Source organism: Homalodisca vitripennis, unplaced genomic scaffold (genome assembly GCF_021130785.1).
Source record: "Homalodisca vitripennis isolate AUS2020 unplaced genomic scaffold, UT_GWSS_2.1 ScUCBcl_11087;HRSCAF=20235, whole genome shotgun sequence".
NCBI classification, from domain to species: Eukaryota; Metazoa; Arthropoda; class Insecta; order Hemiptera; family Cicadellidae; genus Homalodisca; species Homalodisca vitripennis.
Genome location: NW_025787211.1, coordinates 8,685 through 28,076, shown reverse-complemented (window position 1 = coordinate 28,076; position 19,392 = coordinate 8,685). Strand labels below are relative to the sequence as shown.

The 19,392-nt window shown below is 32.9% G+C and overlaps 2 protein-coding genes and 1 non-coding gene across 3 annotated transcripts; 2 read left to right on the top strand and 1 right to left on the bottom strand.

Moving 5' to 3' along the window:
- Positions 1 to 1,511: 1,511 nt before the first annotated feature.
- Positions 1,512 to 11,770, top strand: LOC124374903 (NAD-dependent protein deacetylase sirtuin-2-like). The gene is given in 9 exon segments (XM_046833042.1): positions 1,512 to 1,802; positions 2,781 to 2,877; positions 3,616 to 3,686; positions 3,689 to 3,850; positions 4,484 to 4,607; positions 7,868 to 8,060; positions 9,946 to 10,132; positions 11,484 to 11,555; positions 11,557 to 11,770. Coding segments are annotated over 9 exon segments (1,275 nt in total). The 3' UTR covers positions 11,635 to 11,770.
- Positions 7,053 to 7,123, top strand: Trnaa-ggc. The gene has a single exon. It is a non-coding gene; the product is annotated as a tRNA-Ala (tRNA).
- Positions 11,771 to 12,465: 695 nt separating the features above from the next.
- LOC124374904 (transmembrane protein 230-like) lies at positions 12,466 to 19,087 on the bottom strand. Its single transcript, XM_046833043.1, has 3 exons — positions 18,749 to 19,087; positions 14,193 to 14,315; positions 12,466 to 13,702 (listed from the first exon to the last, which is right to left on the bottom strand). The coding sequence occupies exons 1-3, from the start codon at positions 18,839 to 18,841 to the stop codon at positions 13,565 to 13,567; spliced, it is 354 nt and encodes a 117-aa protein (XP_046688999.1). The 5' UTR covers positions 18,842 to 19,087; the 3' UTR covers positions 12,466 to 13,564.
- Between the last annotated feature and the right edge of the window lie 305 nt (positions 19,088 to 19,392).

Genomic DNA, 19,392 nt, shown 5'->3' with positions numbered 1-19,392 from the left:
GATGAAAACTTAAACGTGGGATGAGGCATGTAAATCTTGTTATGCGCAAAACATCAAGTGGCCTTTATGCTCTAAGAAGAATGGCACTATCTCATGTAACATAGAAACATTTAAAATCTATTTACTACGCCTTAATCCACTCCCACATTTCTTATGGTATTTTGTATATATGGCACAACAACAAAACGAAAATATGGACAGAATCTTAATCCAACAAAAAAACGGGCCTTAAAGATTATGCTCCATTTGAAAACAATCCGACTCTGTTAAACATATATTTTCAGAATTGAAGATTTTTACAGTGTATAGCTTATATAATTTTTGAGACAATAAAAATTCATTACTTTTAAATAATAAAAACTACAATAGGAAAAATGTACATACATATAATACTAGATCACATCGACAAGTTGAACAACATAGATTGTGCTTTTTCGAAAAGAAAACAAATTTTTTGACTGTTTACCCGCAAAATATTAAAAAAGAGAAAAATCCGAACAAATTTCTTAAATCATTAAAAAATTTTTTAATAAAATCTGCATTTTACTCAACTGAAGAGCTACTTACTCTAAGAAAACCATTGAAATACATTGTGCTTTTCCCCTTTTCGTTTTATTCAAAAGAAAAATTGTTAATGACTAAGCTCTAATAGAACTAGGTATGAAAGTTGAAAAGAAGGTGTGAAAACACTTAATTTTTAATATTTTTATTTGTAGGCTCAATGTTTGTATGATTGTAAAACCTGTATTTAGAAACTAATGTTGTTCTGGCCCGAAGAAGGGGGAAAACCCCTAAACTAATCTGCACAAACCTAGTTAAGAATGTGTAATTTTGTGTATAAAGAGGTTCTTGTTTTCTGTTTTGTCTCATTTGTTTTTATTGTTCATTAACATTGTAAAATGTTTTAAATTAAAACCAATTACTCTGTTGACACTATTTCTTGTACGATATGTACATTTTTATGAAATAAAGATGTTTTGATTGATTGATTGTTTCATTGAGTCTACGAAATCGGTTTTCAACTTCTGTTGTACTGGCAAATGAACTTCGGGAGGTTCGGGAAGTGAATATTAGCAGATGGACTGTAAGAAGAAGGTTGCAGGAAAGACAATTAAATGCTTATCGGCCTGCCACTGGCCCAAGACTGACCGCACGTCATCGGCAAGCTCGTTTGCGATTTGCAAGAAACCACTTAAACTGGACTATTGACTAGTGGAGTCGAGTATTATTCTCTGACGAGTCCAGATTCTCACTCAGATCACCTGATGGTCGGCAAAGGGTGTGGAGAAGGCGAAGTGAGCGATATGCGCAATGTAACATATCACTCAGGGACAGTTTCAATGGTGGCTCTATCATGGTGTGGGGCGGAATATCAAGGGAAGCCCGAACGGACTTAGTTGTTTTTGATAGAGGAACTTTAAATGGTCAGAGGTATGTCGAAGAGGTTCTAGCAGAACATGTTACAGTTTATGCAGGATTTGTTGGGCCAGATTTTGTTTTCATGCATGACAATGCTCGACCCCATACCGCTAGAGTGGTGCAAGACTACCTTCAGAATGTGCAAATTAGTGCGATGGAGAAAGCCAGCACGTAGCCCAGATCTAAATCCAATAGAAAATATCTGGGACCAGATTGGGAGAGCAATTAGAAGTCAACGTGGCGAGCTGGTAACTTTGGATCATCTTCGACAGGCTGTACAGGCAGAATGGAACAATATTGGTCAACAGAACATACAGAACGTGATTGACAGCATGCCTAGGCGGCTGGAAGCTGTCATCAGATCTCGGGGAGGAAAATACGAGGTACTGAACTTTCTGAAATGGAAAACATAAAACCCACCAAGTGTTTTAAAAGAACTCCTTGAAAAGAACACTATTACTCAATTGTGTGGATTTTTGTTGGGTATGTAAACATTATATATTTTTTTTTAATTAAAACATAATACATTATAAGTAACTGATTTTATTTTTTGTGTTTTAGGTTATTTCTTGAGAGTAATATTGTGTTCAAGTTGGTTTATAACTAAGAAAATAAAAAAGATATTAAACGAAAATAGAGTGTCCCACTTTGTTTGCACCTCAGTTTATTATACCTACAAAATATTTACAACGAGCTATAAAATAAACATTTATTCAATATAGGGAACTTACTTGAAATAACAGAAATATGGCATAACAAGTATAACGGTTAACCTCAGACTTCATGTAGGACAAAAAGGAGATAAATTATATAGTATCATATGTTGATCAAGTTCGGCACATGCCGGGGTTCATGGTTTAAAAGTATAATTTAAGTAATTAATTTACCATGCCAGAGTTTTACCGTGGCTTTCTGTGCAAAGCAACATTCTCAGAGTTGTAGCTTTCTGCTTGTTATTTCCTTGTCTGTGTTGGTGATGCTGTATTTGTTGTAACAAATGTTTCACATTGTTGAAGACTTCTCTGTGTAATTGAGCCAACCCTTATGTACGTAACCTTGGTGTAATTGGATAATAGGGCAATTACTCGTTCACTCTGAACATTATTCGGAGAAGAAAGCAATTAACGTTTTGACTTCATATTTATATCTGATTTTTGTCTGGAATCAACCAAGTAAAAACATTTCGTTGCATCATCAAGGTAACTTTTTTGATGAAAATTCATTGCATAGTAGATTTTCTTTAAACACAAATCAATGTGTACAAGTTAAGTATTAATTAATTACAAGTTGTTGTAATGGATGTCAGCTTGTTACTGTGTTATAAGCAGGAAGTGAACTCAATTCTTTCTCGTATTTTATAGGTTTTAGATGATGTTTCATTAAATGGTATCGCAAATCTTATCAAAGAAGGGAAGTGCAAGAATATCATTACAATGGCTGGGGCAGGGATATCGACATGTAAGTATTCAATTTTTAGCTTCCTTGAGTTGTTTTACAATACATTCCTAAAAGGAAAGAATTAAAATTATTATGCCATAGTCTTGTTTATCTAAACTTGCTCTGTGCAACATTCTATATTATTCGAGTTTATTGAGAAAATGTGCCAATTGTCTAGTTTTGTTGTGTACTATAATCAATTTAGTTTGTAAATTTAGTTATAGATTTATTTCAATATTGATTAATACAATATTGGTAATGTTTTCTTTGTTTTTCTGTGAAAACAAATTAAGCTCCTAATCAAACGAGTGATATACTGTAAAACTCGTAATAAATTATTTAACTGGTAGATTTTTTGTATTAAATATGATGTTTTAATTAGTTAATGTGTGAAATTGTAATTTTTAAACCATGTTTGTCCTTTATTTTTTATTATTTAATATTTTTATACATCTGACATCATAACTGAATGTTTATGCCATGTAAGTATTGGAATATAATCTCTAGAGTTTTCAGTTGTAGCTTTGTACTTGACTGTTTTACATGACAGGCATTAATCTTCATAACAGTGTTTTTAATGCGAATGAACATAAATGTATAGATAGATATTAAACTGTATTTGTTGAAATTTGTGACAATGTTTTCAATGTAAAATACGTCCTTAGAGATGGAAAAATAATAGTGTAAACACAACAATCCTGTGCAAGGCTAATTGATTCTTGTTATAATAGCAATTATGTATGTTGTGCGTTATTTCAGCTGCAGGAATCCCAGACTTTAGGTCTCCGGGTTCTGGACTTTACCACAACCTGGGAGAAATACAACTTACCTAAACCCACAGGCCATATTTGAGATCGGATACTTCCGCAACAATCCGCAGCCGTTCTTCACTCTGGCGAAGGAGTTGTATCCGGGAACCTTCAAGCCGACTATCTGCCACTACTTTGTCAAACTGCTCCTTCAGAAAGGAGTTCTCCTCAGGCATTATACTCAGGTAGAGTTGGCACAAGCCTTAGTCACAGAAACTGTGACCTGTACCATAATACAGATGATACATCGGCTGAGGTCATGGGGAGGGATCTCATTATTGTTAGTATGATTTTCTAGTTCAATGCTCAAAGATTTCTAATACATCCCAGATGTAAAGCAGTAATTTCACTCGTGTCATACATGTTATTTGTTAGGTATATTTCAATTTATTGTTTGAAGTTTGTTTTTGATGATGGAAGGATTGTGAAGGAAACAGGATTTTTCCGGACATTTGCATTCGTTCAGTGATACAAAAAATCAGTAACTATACAGCCTAGAAGAATTTATGACCATCAACACCTACTAATAAAAGTTAACAAAAATGTTTTAACTTATACTTTTTAAGATTTGACGCTGTCTCTGTTCTTGATGAATATGAAAATAAAGTCTATTGTCTATTGATTTTTTGTGTCACTAAACAATGGCAAATGTTAGGAAAATTCCTGTTTCCTTCATTTCAATTTAGTTGATTGCTTCAAAATAGTCTGGTATTTTAAGTGTGATGACAAACAACCTGTCATAAAATTATGATGTAATGTTTCACTAAAATAAGAAATAAGAGGATCAATTTTGGTAAAGCAATGGTGATCTGTTTTAGAACATTGATACCTTGGAGCGGGTAGCTGGTCTGCCTGGTGACAAGATCATTGAGGCACACGGAACTTTCTTCACATCTCACTGTTTGGAGTGTCAGAAGGAGTACTCTGTGGACTGGATGAAAGGTAGGTGTGACATCTGTTTAGTTGAGCAGTAGTAGCATGTATTAGAATCTGTTAGAGCAAGATATTGTACTTGACGCCAACAGATGAATTTGAAGTTTTGAAAGTAATCAAATCACTACGCACGAGTAACTCCACAGGAAAAGATGGGATATCATCAAAAATTCTAAAGTCCTGTGCCGAACTTTTTGGCTGTGCCTCTAGCTCATTTAACAAATGCATCCTTCCAAACTGGAGTTTTTCCTCAACCTCTCAAAACAGCAATTGTGAAGCCTTTGTTTAAAAATGGAAATCACCAGGACCCAGAAAACTACAGGCCAATATCTATACTCTCCACATTTTCTAAGGTCTTGGAAAGGCTCTTTCTTATCCATCTTGAATCTTTCCTTGAATTGAACAAGGTGGTCTGTCACCAACAATTTGGGTTTAGAAAGGGTGTTTCTACTACAGATGCAATATTTAACTTTGTATCAGAGATTGTTTCTTCGCTTGATGATCACAGGTACACCTTTGCTCTGTTTTTGGACCAAAAGTAAGGCGTTCGATGTAGTACCTCACAATTTGTTACTTGAAAAAGTCCGACAGGTCGGTATTAGAGGCAAGGCTTATGATTGGGTTTCATCTTTTGTGCTTAACCGAAAACAAGTGGTGGCTGTTCCATATATTGACAGTTCGGATTGCCTGGGCACATACGAGTCGAAGGAGTTGTCTACTTTGACAGGTGTGCCACAGGGTTTCCTATACCCCTTTTCGGACCTATACTTTTTCTCTTATTTGTGAATGATATCCCTACAGCTGTAAATATGGGTAACTTATGTCTTTTTGCTGATGACACATCCATTCAGCATTTCCAATGGAAACAGAGAGCGACTAGAAACTGATATATTTATTCAGAGTAGTTCTTTGTTGCAATGGCTGGAAAAAAACCAACTTCATGTAAATGTAAAGAAGACAAAACTTGTTGAATTCTATTTAAGATCGTCTCGAACAGATGCAAACTCTTCTGATATAGTCATTGGCGACTTTCGTCTTAGTCCTAGTCCCAGCGCTGATTTTCTGGGTCTGGTAATTGATTGTAATTTGTCCTTTCACAATCACATCGACAAAGTAATTAAAAAATTAAGCAGCAGTCTGTTCATCTTACGAAGATTGGCTACTTTCTCTAGTAAAGATGTTTTGCTGACAGCTTACTATGGGTGCTTCTACACTTACATGAGTTATGGCTTGATCATATGGGGTTCATGAATCCACTAAGACTAAAGCCTTGTTTTACCCTCCAGAAGAAAGCCATAAGAGTGATATGTGGACTCAATCGTTCTCAGTCATGTAGAGGTTTTTTTAGACAAAATAAATTGTTGACGTTTCCTAGTCTATATATACTGGAATGTTTGACATTTGTCTTTAAAAACAAACACCTTTTTCCAGTACAAACAGTCAAATTATAATCTCCGCGGTACAAATTCCTTAACTCTTCCAAAACATTTAACAACATTCTTTGAAAAACAAACCCTTTACTCTTGCATAAAATTTTTCAATAACTTGCCTTCTGGGTTCAAGGAGGCCAACACTTCAATATCATTTAGGAGGAAGATAAAGTGCTTGTTATCTGAAAAGGAATATTATAGTACTAATTGTTTTCTAATTGATAAGGACCTTGTAGTTATTTTAGAAACTAGGCTAGTTCATTTTCAATGTATACTGACGATTGTTATTGCATGTAAATGTCTTCAACAATAAAAATAATTTGATTTGATTTTGATTTGATTGATTTGATTAATACACCTAGGGATTCACCCTTTAATAATTTTACAATAGATTTTCTCGTGAAAAAAATATAAATAACAGTACAATAACAAACTTACACATACCACATACCCACAAAAACTTATTGCAATTATAAATCTCCTTAAGGGGATAAAAATAAATTTTCCTTTAACCAAGAATCCTTAAAATTGCTCTCTGGCATATCAGAAAAGATGTGGGCCAAAGAAACGAATAACCTAATGTTCCTCACATTGTTCTAAAGTAGTGTTGCTTGAATTGTTGCTATTCAATCAAATACATGGAATGTTGGAGATATTTAGTTGGTACATTTATAATTACAGTTTCACTTTCTGACTTCAGAGCCCCAAAACATTGCTCTCCAAACTTAAAATCGAATTATTCTGAACCAGATCAAGAAAATTGGAATATGTTTCAGTCACCATTTCTGGTCACTGAAGTTTTTGATACGTCATTTAAAAAGTATATATATATATATATATATATATATATATATATATATATATATATATATATATATATATAGTTGCCATTTATACAATTTAACGTAAATAAAAAAGTCGTTTGACATGTGTTTGGTCTTCCGATCATATGTTAGTTTGCTTATTTAAACGCATATGTGACAGATACGGCCAAATACAAAATAATTGAATCGGAAAAAGTAAGTGCTCTGTGGTGTAATGGTAGCACATTCACCCGGCAAGTGAGAGATCCGGGTTCGACTCCCGGCGGAGCAAGTACTTTTTGTGATTCAATGTTTATTGAAATTATATATATAAAACTTCCCTGTTATTCAGTAGAAAAATCTGTGCTAAGCTGTGAGTTAGTAAATATTATTTTAGTGACAAAAAAATGAAACATTTGGTGTTCCTGCCTTTGGCAGTTAATGCAAATGATGCTGGTAGCTGTTATATCTGCCATAGGAATTTCTTAAGTGCACAAGAGATGACAGATGTACTTGCCATAAGCACGTAAAAGGGTTGAAATAGACCTTAAAATATGACGTAGCCAATACAAAAACCTTGACTTAGGTCCCAAAGATTTGTCTATCACAGCCTGCCTTGTATCATAGTGCTATTTATTAGTCACAAGAATGACAATATCTGCAAAGCCTTCTATGCAAACACCACTGTTGGTCATCTACAATGAGGTTCCACATAAAAGGACAGATTATCAACCAATCCGTGAGCAATATAACAAATTTGAACATTGATGTTATGTCCTGTAACTGCATAATCAACCGTCTGAATGTTTGTGTTGTTTAGCTGATAAAAAAAACAATTAGCACAGTTAGCCGACAAGTGCTGTCTCAGTAGGAAATATGTTTATAAGTCCTAACTATCAATTACCGCATGGAGAGAACTTTATGAGAATAATTCTTAACATATTATAATATTATTTTAAAGAATTCAGCATTCAAAGACATACCATAAGTATTTATTATTATATATACCTGTCATAAATACTGTTTATTGTTGTAGAGAAAATCTTCCAAGACAGTGTTCCCACCTGTGTTCTGTGCAATGGTGTGGTCAAGCCTGACATAGTATTCTTCGGGGAGTGTCTCCCACAGGAATACTACACAAAGAGCGTTTCTGACTTCCCCAAGGCAGATCTGCTCATTGTGATGGGCTCTTCACTGGCTGTGCAACCGTTTGCCTCTCTCATCGACAAGTAAGTCAACATGTTCTAAAACTGTATGAGAACAATCAGTAGCAATACTTATTTACATATTTTTACAGACACTTACAAATTTTGACTTGTCAAATATAAAAAGAAATCTGTTGTTCGATCAGAAATTAAAATCTCTTTAAATCTTGTGTGTTGTCAAGTAAAAAAAATAATTTGAAGGACAGAATTTTTCTGGGCATTTGCCGTCATTTAGTGATACAAGAAATCAGTAACACTAAGTTTCGAGAATTGCAATCTGATCTTTTCCTTAAGTGGATAACTAACCTAACATATAACAACAATCTAGATTAAAATAAACAAGCATAAGTCAGGAATCGCAACATAGTGTTACTGAATTTTGTGTGTCATTGAACAATGGCAAATGTGCGGAAAAAATTTCTTAACAATTCTTCCATTGTCAAAAGCAATCTTTATACAAAAAATATAATTTGAAGTCTAGGATATTGCTGAACAGAAAAACAAAAACAGGAACTGTATCAATGTAATTTATAATTGGTAAGAAAGAATTATTTCTATGGTTATTGACAAACCTAGAACTTGATCAAACTCTTAGACCATCGAATTTCACACTAAAACAGTGAAGACCATTGTTGGGCTACAGTTAGAATTTTATTCCTTACCCACTGTTTTATGAAATACTTACCAGTCAATTATGGTGCTGAGTTATTGTTAGGTTAATTTTCATTAGTATCGTGTGTTAATCAGCAAGATATGACGATTGTAATTAGTATAAATAGATTCAGAAGATATTAAAGTATACATTTCAATATATTTTACCTCCATAAATTCAGTATTATGAGTGTAGTAAAAATGTTTCTAAAACATTAATTTAAATTTTTGCACCGAGGAATCAGAAGTGAAACATAAATAGAACACTAAGTTATGAGGATTTGAATCTATCCTTTTGGACACTATAGTGCATATTAGTTTAACAAGAGCTTCGAAGCAGAACAAACTGCATAGTATTTTTTATTGTATATGTTAAGTAAATTACAAAAGTTATAAATTATATGATTAGCTTTTTTAAACGATGCGTAAAAAACAAATTAACCCTTCGCACGCCACTAATAAATCCATTAACTTACCATTAACACCAAGACAAGAACAAAAATGTTGTTTCTTTAAGTTAAAAGTTAATTTTTATTCTAACTAAATTATAATAGGTAAAAGAAAAAAAAAATATAAAACAGAGCATTTTACTTAAAATAAGCATATTTACTGATTAAAAGAAACTTTTCAGTACAGTTTATTTCAGATAAATTTAAATTTTTTTGTAAAATGTAATTAAATTGAAAAGACAAGATAAATATTTTAAACTAATCACAACACGATGAAGAATAATAAAAAAAGATACGTAGTAGACGTGCACGCTTGTGACAGCTGAGAAACCATTAATACACGCCACAGATATGTTTGGTTATGGCTCTGTAGAAGACACAGAACTGACAAGCAGAGTGAAGGTCTTTTATAAATACTTCCTTGGCAATTGCAGTAAGCATGGAGCGTGCACCAGGCATTTTGAAGGCCTTCTGTGAACTAAAAAACTCTCCAAGAGACAGTCTATGTATCGGATATAACTGTATTTGGCGTTTCGGTCAAAGTCTGCCATTCTTATACGTATATCCGTCTACAGCGTAGGAAAAGATTAATAGACTCTACATACATTTTTTATCTAAAGCACATTAATAACTTTACTCCATAACATAATTTGTTTGTAATACTATAATAACTGTTAGGGTACATTGATGGTTGAACCTGTCTTATGGACTCTGATACATAAATCGCTATTGTATTTGCTACTTGTGGCCACTGTACTTGTAAATGTGATCAGGGTATTTTCCAAAGTGACTGTATTTGTTTTTTGCAGTGTTGGCAACCATTGTCCCCGGCTGCTGATCAACAGAGAGAAGGCCGGGCACCGAGACAGGCTGATGCGGATGCTGGGGATGGGTGGTGGCTTGGACTTCGACTCCGATACCAACTCCAGAGATGTCTTATGGCTGGGAGACTGTGATGTCGGATGTCAACTTCTGGCGGACGAGATCGGATGGGGGGTCAGTTATTACTCATACAATTCATTTACAGGCCTTTACCCTTAACACATTCATCGGAACATGGTTTGAACAGTCACCAGATTTAATCATTTTCTATTCTTTTTTACAAAAGCTATATTTATAATTATTTTAATGAATGTATTGGTATGTACGAGTCATGCTCCACATTGCTTATATTTCTCGTTATTGCTGTGCGCGACTTGAGTCATCCACAGTTTCATTTCTTGTTCACGCTGATTTCAACTGCTACATTATTGTGTCAGTCTCTAAGCTACATTGTGAATCTTTGTTTGTCATATTTTGAAGTGTACAAGTTTATTTTCTTGCACAACGTAATTAAAGAACATCACTGGTCTAATTGAATATAAATAGTATTCGGACTGTCACTGGAGACTCACGTCAGTTAAAAGTAAGCTGTAGCACAAACTATTAGACCTAAAAGTCCACCATTTTATTTAGTCACCAGTGAACCATATCACACTGAAATAATGCATCTTTATGATTCACCAATGACTCACATTGCAATATGATACAAGATTATAGGAAAATCTATTTTACTCTTCAACAATATTTTTTTACTATTGAAACAATAACGATAATTCTGTTAAAACTTATTGCTGTTTTATGAAATTAACTACAGAATAACTGGAAAAAGTTTTATTTTACGTTATGTATTTATAACAAAAAAATAAAATGTTTTCTGATGCACAGAAAGTACATTTCTGTGTATTAATGTATATACGTAATAATATGTAATTTTTTATGTGTTCAGAAATTAAGTACTTTTAAAATAAGCTAGTAAATCAGTTTTTTTGAAGTTTGCTGTTGACAAACTCAATAAACTATTGAGGTTATATCATTGCGTGGACATCATTCACAGTTTCATTTTAGAATGAAGTTCAGTTTCTTTTTTTCTTTATTCTTTGTGAAAAAAATCCTATAAGGACCTTATTCTTTTTAAAACTTGTTTCCAGTTTTCTTGGTCAAGTGACCACCCTGTGATATTTGCTGATTGGAATACTCACAATTACTGACCATTATTTTATTAAACAATAAAAGTTTTGAGTGTACTTGGTTGATCTGTTATAGTTGTATCATCTGTGCCATGTTGTCAGGTTTAAGGTTAAGTGTTCATTCTCTAAATGTGACCTGCCAAGGACCTTATCTTTACAGATAACATAATTTGGGAGAATACTTTTGGGTGTTGGGCCAAAAAATAACAAAGTCAAGTTTCTTTTCCTTAGCAACTCAACACAAATTTTCTTGGAAAAGCAAAACTTGAAATAAAATATATTGTTCTAAATACTCGTGATGAAATTGTATAATTCAGTGCTGCTTTTTTGCATTTTAGGAGGAATTAAGAGCAATGGTGAAAGAGGAACACAAGAAAATTGACGAAGAAAAGGGCAAAAGAGAAAAAAAATAATGAAAGCGCAAAGAAACAGGAAGAATCTCAGGAAACTTCAAATAAGGAAAATACTGAATCTCCTTCCAAAAGTTGAGAAGTTTATATGTTAGTTTAATTTTATTTTTGTCTTGACTCTTCCATGTTAATCTATATACATTTAAATTTGTATTAATTTTGCCTTGCGCTGTGATTTATTGTAAAATTAAAGGTATAATTTTGTTATCTGTTTATGTTGTGTATTGTTATTGATATTTCTCCCATATAACCATGCACAGTACCATGTGTTTAATAGGCCACCTGTCACATGGTCTACCATACTCTGTAGTTATTACCTTACTAATCTCTAATCCACCGAATTTTCATATAAGTCAATTTGTGGATGAAGGCTGATTGGCAATACACAAATTACAGATAAAAATAGAATGTATAATTTTACTAAATAAAAAAATGTTCTGATTCTGGTTTTTGATTGCTAAAACGTGTTATTGTCATTATTTTCAGTATGAAAAATGCAGATGGTTAAAATAATTACAGTACTTTTATAAAGAATAATTTGCACACAGTTAATTTTTAATATTTATGATCCTGCATCATTGCGAGTCTGCTGAATGTATTCCTAGACAACTGATCGGCAGTACACAAATTACCGATTGGTAATAAGAGGGTTTTGTCGTATTTGTATATAAAATCACAGATATATGATAAAATTAACAAATAATCGTAGTTTTGTAAATAACATTTACTTTTTTAGTACCCGTTTCCTACATTAGTTGGTGACAATAAATAAGTGTAGTTCTGTTAAATCTATTGTTAATCATAATAAGGTAAACCATTACTGTTCTAAATATGGTGATAAAATTTATTAAGGATTTTAAAATTTTAGAAATAATTATAATACAGTAAAGGGAGTAAAAAAACATTCTACCACAAGTAAACAATCATTTATTAAATTTCAACAAACATAAAAAATTAACAAGAACAATTAAATACAACGTACAACACAACACAACATGAATGATCAGCTTTCATCTAATGGCGTAATCATAAAATATATAATAAAAACAAACATTTAATTTGGGATACTTACAATAAATAAATGTAATACTGGAATATTTTAATGTTTAAATTTAAACAAAGTAGGACGTTGCAGTTAGGTTTGGTGCCTTTTATTTTAAAGCGAACTCTTATAATATTAGAGAAGTCTATTTCAATAAACGGCACAATTGGCACTGATGTAGCCTATATTGTTTTACAGTAATATGGGAGCATAACCAGAATTTCATTTTGATAACTGAGATCAGAATAATAGTCTAGATCCATGAAGTCAAGGACTCTAGATTTTGTTTATTTCTGTACTGAATTATTACACAACTAATTTAAGAAATGACATTCATACAAGCATTCTGTGTAGTAGTGTAGTGTATTATATTATTTATTATCGGAAATGTCAATTAGATCATTTTAACCTCTATTGTTGACAAAAATAAAATTATAAAAAATAATAATTACACAGTCTCTGTAATTTATGTTGATTAATTTTCTATTTGCTAAATAAAGAGGATTCTTTCATAATAAACCTCCTATTTTCCCCATCTATGTGAATGCCAGTTCTGTACCATCTGACCATTGTGGTTATTTCATAAAGTATGATAACAGTCACTTTTTCATAGTGAACACAAATTATTTACATTAAGTAAATCAAATCATCAGGTTTTCTGAACATGTCTAAGAGAGTGTGAACATTATTCCCCCCATACTTCTGAAGTGTAGCCAGCTTTCTTAGACACACTACTAAATTAGTTATTGTAAATCTTAGATCGCTATCAGTTACATAACAATGACTAGCTACTACAAGTGTTTCAGTCGTAGAAATAAAAATAATTTAACCATTTAAGGCAAGAGAAACTGACTAGCTAAAAATTGTAGGACACGAGGCTTAAAATGCAATGAGAAATTAGGATCGTATACTGACTTAAAATGCATAGCACAAAACTATGACTAATTTTGATTATAAAAATCATTCCCTAATCAAACTCAGGAATGTCAGTGAAAGAGTAACCGGGATACTCCTTGTACGCGCAGAACGCAATGTGCAGATGATATGCTCCGGGTGGGAACATCAGTAGGCCGATGATGATCACTGGCCACATTCGGTCAGCATACTGAAACGCAACACTCACTATTAAACTAGATGTTGGCACAAGCATACACACATGTAACATCGTATAAAGAAGAAGATGAGGACAAATAAGATATGTATAAGAGCATAGAGTACAAGTAAAGATACCAAGGGAAAACTCCAGAGATATGCGAGTGGAGAGGAATGGAAAGAACAGGAGAGGACTGTTAGAAAGGATGCTGGAAGAGTCAAAATAAGAAGATAGAAGGATTTGAAGTGGAATCTGTATCAAGAAAACAGTAGATGTAAATGATAAATAAAATATTAACAGAATATTTGAATAACAATTAAATACGAAAAAAATTACAATTAGATTAAGAAAGAAATATCTTACAACAAACTATTGAAACATTGTTTGATAATTAAACAAATGGAAGTGCAAATATAAACAAGAGATAAGTTTGTATGTAGTAAAAAAAACACATAATCAACAAATTAAGAGTTATTTTTTACCTTGTAGGTGATGTACTTACTTTTGCATCTATGTGTCCTGAGACTATCAGACTTCCTGTTATTAGCAGACATGTTCCACCACCAACACAGAGAAAGAAGGCAAGGAGAATGGCTTTCCACGGGATTGCTTTTGTCCCATACCACTGAAAAAGGGCAAAAGAATCATTTGAGCATAATTTGTTATTGTCAGAGAGTGCCACTTATTCCATTTTTACTTAAATACTTCAAGAGTTGCATTATTTGAATTTTTTTACTCATATTTATTTACATTAGTACTCAGTGGCGTATAAGGTAGAGTTTCAAGAGACCCCAAACCAATACAATCCTTTGTACACATACACTAGAACTTCAGTATTAAATTGATTGAACAATGTTATATTCATTTTTACTTAAAAATAAATGAAAACAAGATATTGTTTAGAAATTATATATTTGCTTTAAACGCTCCACTAAACCTATAGACCGGAATGATAATACAGAGATAGTTATAACAGTTCGGCATAGAATACGATACTTGGTAACAATATCAGATTAAAAATGAGGTTTCTGCCAAAGAAACAGAAATCTCATAGAAACACATACACAAATTACCTGGTAACAAGAGTAGTCTTTGGAAAAGTATCCCTTACTTTTAAAGCAGTTTTGACGGTGCATAAGATTGTTATCGCTATGCTTGTTAAAAGGTCTATCTGATCTGAAAATATTATACGATGCTTCAAGAGTTGCCTTGGAGAGGAATCTTGGTCACATATAGATAGTTATGATTATGTCACAGAAATGTTTGATGTTTTCTGTAATTGATTTAAATTTCATCTTGAGAAAAAATTACCCTTTCCAGATAAATAAAAACAAACAGAGAAATTCAGATAGCAAAAGAATTGCATAGGACAAAAACATACCAATACAAATTTTTTATTTCAATGAATAGAACAACAGCAAATGTTGGAAAGTTTTTTTTCCTAAACTATAAAAGATATTTCAATAAAACCATCAGAAATTCCAATGCCATGTACATTAAAAACACTCTAAAAATCAGACAATTTTCTAAATCTGCATTGTTTTATTATTAACAGTTCAAAATCCTCCAAGTCCACAATACAAACAATAAAAGTTAATGGGAATCGAATTTATGATTCAGCAGTAATAGCGATAGAATTTAATAAATATTCTTCCACAGTGGCTTCTTCTAACCAGCATTCATATAACACAACTCTTCCGGATCTACTTGAGAGTTTAATGACTTCTATGGCCCTTATTCACGTAATGGAAACGGAGATGGCGTGTGCAATCCAGAGACTGAGCTAAGTCATGTGATGCAGATGGAATATCAACATGAATATTCAAACTTTGCAGCAAGTACATTTTGAGACCATTGCCAAGGTAAATTCCCAAAGACTGCAAAAAGTTATTCCAAGTCTTTGAGAAGGGTAGCCCTTCTCTAGCAGGCAATTATCGACCAATTGCTTTATTGCCTGTCTTTAGAAATATTTTTTTTTTTTGGACAAAATTGTAGAACTGTCTTGGACAGGTTTGAGATATTAAAATAAAATCAGTTCAGATTTTGGGCAAACATCCATGATTGATGTGGTTAGACTTCTTGAATCCACTGCCAATGGCTTGGAGAGGTATGAATGTGCTTAGCACATTCTTGACCTTCCTATAGCTTTTGACTGCGTGCATGAATACTATTGAAACAGTTGAGAGCATGTAGTGATCAAAGCCTGCCTGATCAGCAGTATGTAAGTTACCAATCGCTAAAACATTTTTACTGTAAGTGCTTTGTACATGAAAATCTGTAGATGCATCATAACCTATTCAACAAATTCTCTTAGTTTTGCACATAACCTTTTGCCTGGAGTTAGTTTCTTCGTGCATTACGGTGAAGTCTGTTTCATCTATTCACAAACTACAGCTGATCGGTATTACATAAATTTACAGGTCACAAAAACTCGATTTTGTTGTACTTTGCATATTAAAAAGCGTAGATAGATTGTCAATAATATTTTGCTTTCAGTTTGTATTTTTTTTTATTTTGCTAATCAAAACTGGGTACTTTGGGATTATACTGACCACACCGACATTTTGCTTCTACTGATTACTAGATTAGCGTAGAACAATATTTCGTCAATATAAAGCAGGAATTGTCTTATCGCAAACCCCTCCCCATCCTCACACAAAGGTCAAAGTCGAGCGGTGGAGTCTCCTAAGTAGATAACGTGACTGCAGAGTCTCGCCGCCCCGTTCAGCTAGGTGCCATTGATACAATTTTGTCAACCCGGAAACCGGTTCTAATACTCAACAGGTTGAGTGAATGTGGGGTTCAGCTAAATGGCGTAATAAAAAACAACGAGGAACAGCACGACACCATCTTGACTCATACCTAGCTGAATACATGTGACAGTCGGCAGTTGCGGCTGAAGGCGGAAATCCACTACACTCACTCATCCTTGATATTGCTGCAATCTGGGCGTCACAGGAAACCCATTAACAATTGATAATGGTTGTAATTTTGTAATTAAAGAGTTGTTTTTTTCATTCTATAATGTTTGTTTCTATAAATTTATATTTTCGTGTTCCTCATACTGGTGTGGTCAGTATAATCCCAAAGTACCCAAAACTGTCTTGTTATTACAAGTATTGGAATGCTATGTATTAAAATTGCTTGGTCTGCAATTATTTAATACCAATAATCTTATTATATTACCTTACTACGTGGGTAGTGTTTAACAATTCAAGCTTGTTATAACTTAATTATCTATCTATGGGTTTTCACACACAAAGTACCAACAAAAATCACTCAGACAATTTTGTTCATTTATTTCTTGATAAACAGGTAGCCTAAGACTATCTGTTTACGATTTTCAAACAAAGTACGACTAAAACGTTTTAGTGATCAGTAATTTGTGTACTGCCTATCAGGCGATAATAAATGACCCGGTGAGTCTCATGTCAAATTTTCAAACCCGAGTCCTTGTTGAAGATTCTGTAGATCGAAACAGTGCCTCGACAGATCTCTAGTTATTATCATAGTGCCATAAAACTGAAATTTTAAACAGAAAATTTCTGTAATAAAATCATAATCTGTGACTTTTTGGTGATTTCCATGACCGGTAAGACACCCTGCAAGAATAACCGGACCACTTTCCCCATCTATTATGAAATTCCCTCATTTTCCCTATACTGTTAAAATTCCCTGACTAATCCTCATTAGTAGTCACCCTGAGATAGTAACCTATTTAGGAAGACTTTAATAAGCAGCCTACACTCGTTATTGAGTTGTTTTAATCCAATGGTCCGATGTTTTTATCCAAAGGAATAATTCGATATTACAAATATTTAGTTAAAAATACACGATTTCAACTTAATAGTTATAGTAATTTTAATGTGAAAGGTGGGGTACGATAAGAGGACCCGGTTATTTATATCGAAGAATGTAATCATCGATACCTAATATTCGCATCTCAAATCCTAGACTATCAATCGATATAAAAGTATATATAGTCCTCAATAGCAATCATATGTTTTAAATTAAAATAATTATGAATTTAATATTAAGCAGTGATTGAACAAATTATTATAACCAAAGTTAGGAAAACTGAAGACGACCACGTTTGCTCCTCTCACAGTTACAGTTGTTTCCTTCCCACAAATTTCACATAATGGGGTTTTCAGTACGAGTCCAACATGTTGATGCCACGAAACACATGTCTTCTTTCAAAGCAACTTCGTGTAGTTTTCTAAAATTGACTGCCATTTTTAATAATAAAAAATAATACTTATCTAAAATTGAAATATTACTTTACGCGTATTATTTGAGAGTGTTTACAGCTGTTGATATAGATTATTTAAGTTAATTGTTCAAAATAATGAATCAGTATCGATTGATGATATCGATGGTTTAAGTAGGCTAATATATTAATATCGGTTGTCAATTTCGATATAAAAAACCGGGTCCGCTTATCGTACCCTACCCAATGTGAACCAATAAACAGAAAGAAGTAACTTATATTTTGAGAAAAATGGTGGATATAAGAAAAATATGAGATATTTCTCACAAGTGTCGAGATTTGTTTAAGTGGCTTTAACATGTGGGTTTGACTCCTGGTAACCTATGGGGAGAATTCTTTCCTCAAATTCACAAAAACTCATTGACATCAAGCTGGGCAAGTTATAAATATTGTAAGGTGTTTAATGATATCCAAGTCTAGCCCATAGTAGGTTTTGTTATATTAGTGTTTAAATTTGTAATGTACCAGATTCTTCTTGTTACAGTAATTTATTATAGCTCTTTTTACGTACGATTTTTACATATCGAATTGTTCAATAAAAACAACCGAAAAATGAGTGTAGGCCGCTTATTAAAGTTCCCCCCAATTTTGTTCAGGAGGAAAAGTGCAATAGGCCTAAGTGACTAGCCTATTGCCGATAATTTTATATGTACAAGGTTTAATCATAATTTGAAAATAAAAGAAAAATTGAATTAAGAAATTTAAAAACTATCCTATTAGGACCATTACAAACCTCATTTTTACTTAGGGTATGTTGTAAGCATTAAGATTATACAAATAAATCAAACCTGAGTATCAATGTAGTCAGAACTGTTGATTCCACTTCTTTTAAGGCTATGATACCTTACATCCCTGTGATCAAAAGATTTTCTCTGAAACATATCCAAATTCGCTTTTAAGAGTAGAAATTTAAATAACGTTCCTTCTATGGCACCACTATAGCCTGCAGTGTTTTAGAAATTATGTTCTCTTAAGTCACAGAAAACTATTCATTTATAATTTAATAGCCATGAAACATGCTTTAAGTTGCTAAAAGGTATTCAGTTCTCATTATCAAACTAGTTCCAACTATCGGGCATGATCAAAATTATTCATTCAATGCCATTAACCTATGGCACTCCTCAACAAAAAACCGACGTGAAACTGGCCATAGATTCCATCCATAAAAAGAACGAGTACCGGGAACTAGTTCCGAAATGAATCCTAACCTAGTTCATCAACTCAAACCATACAAAATATAAATTTAATTAATAACGTGAAGATAAATACTACAAATAAAGATTTTTAAATGAACAAACAGTACTTTTATGATAATAATCCCCTTTTATAGCAGCAATTTTCAAGACTATACTCAATTGAAAGGCAAGTTTTGAGAAACCCTATAAAAGGGCCCATACCTTAAAAACGTACAAACCAATTTTGATAAAACCTT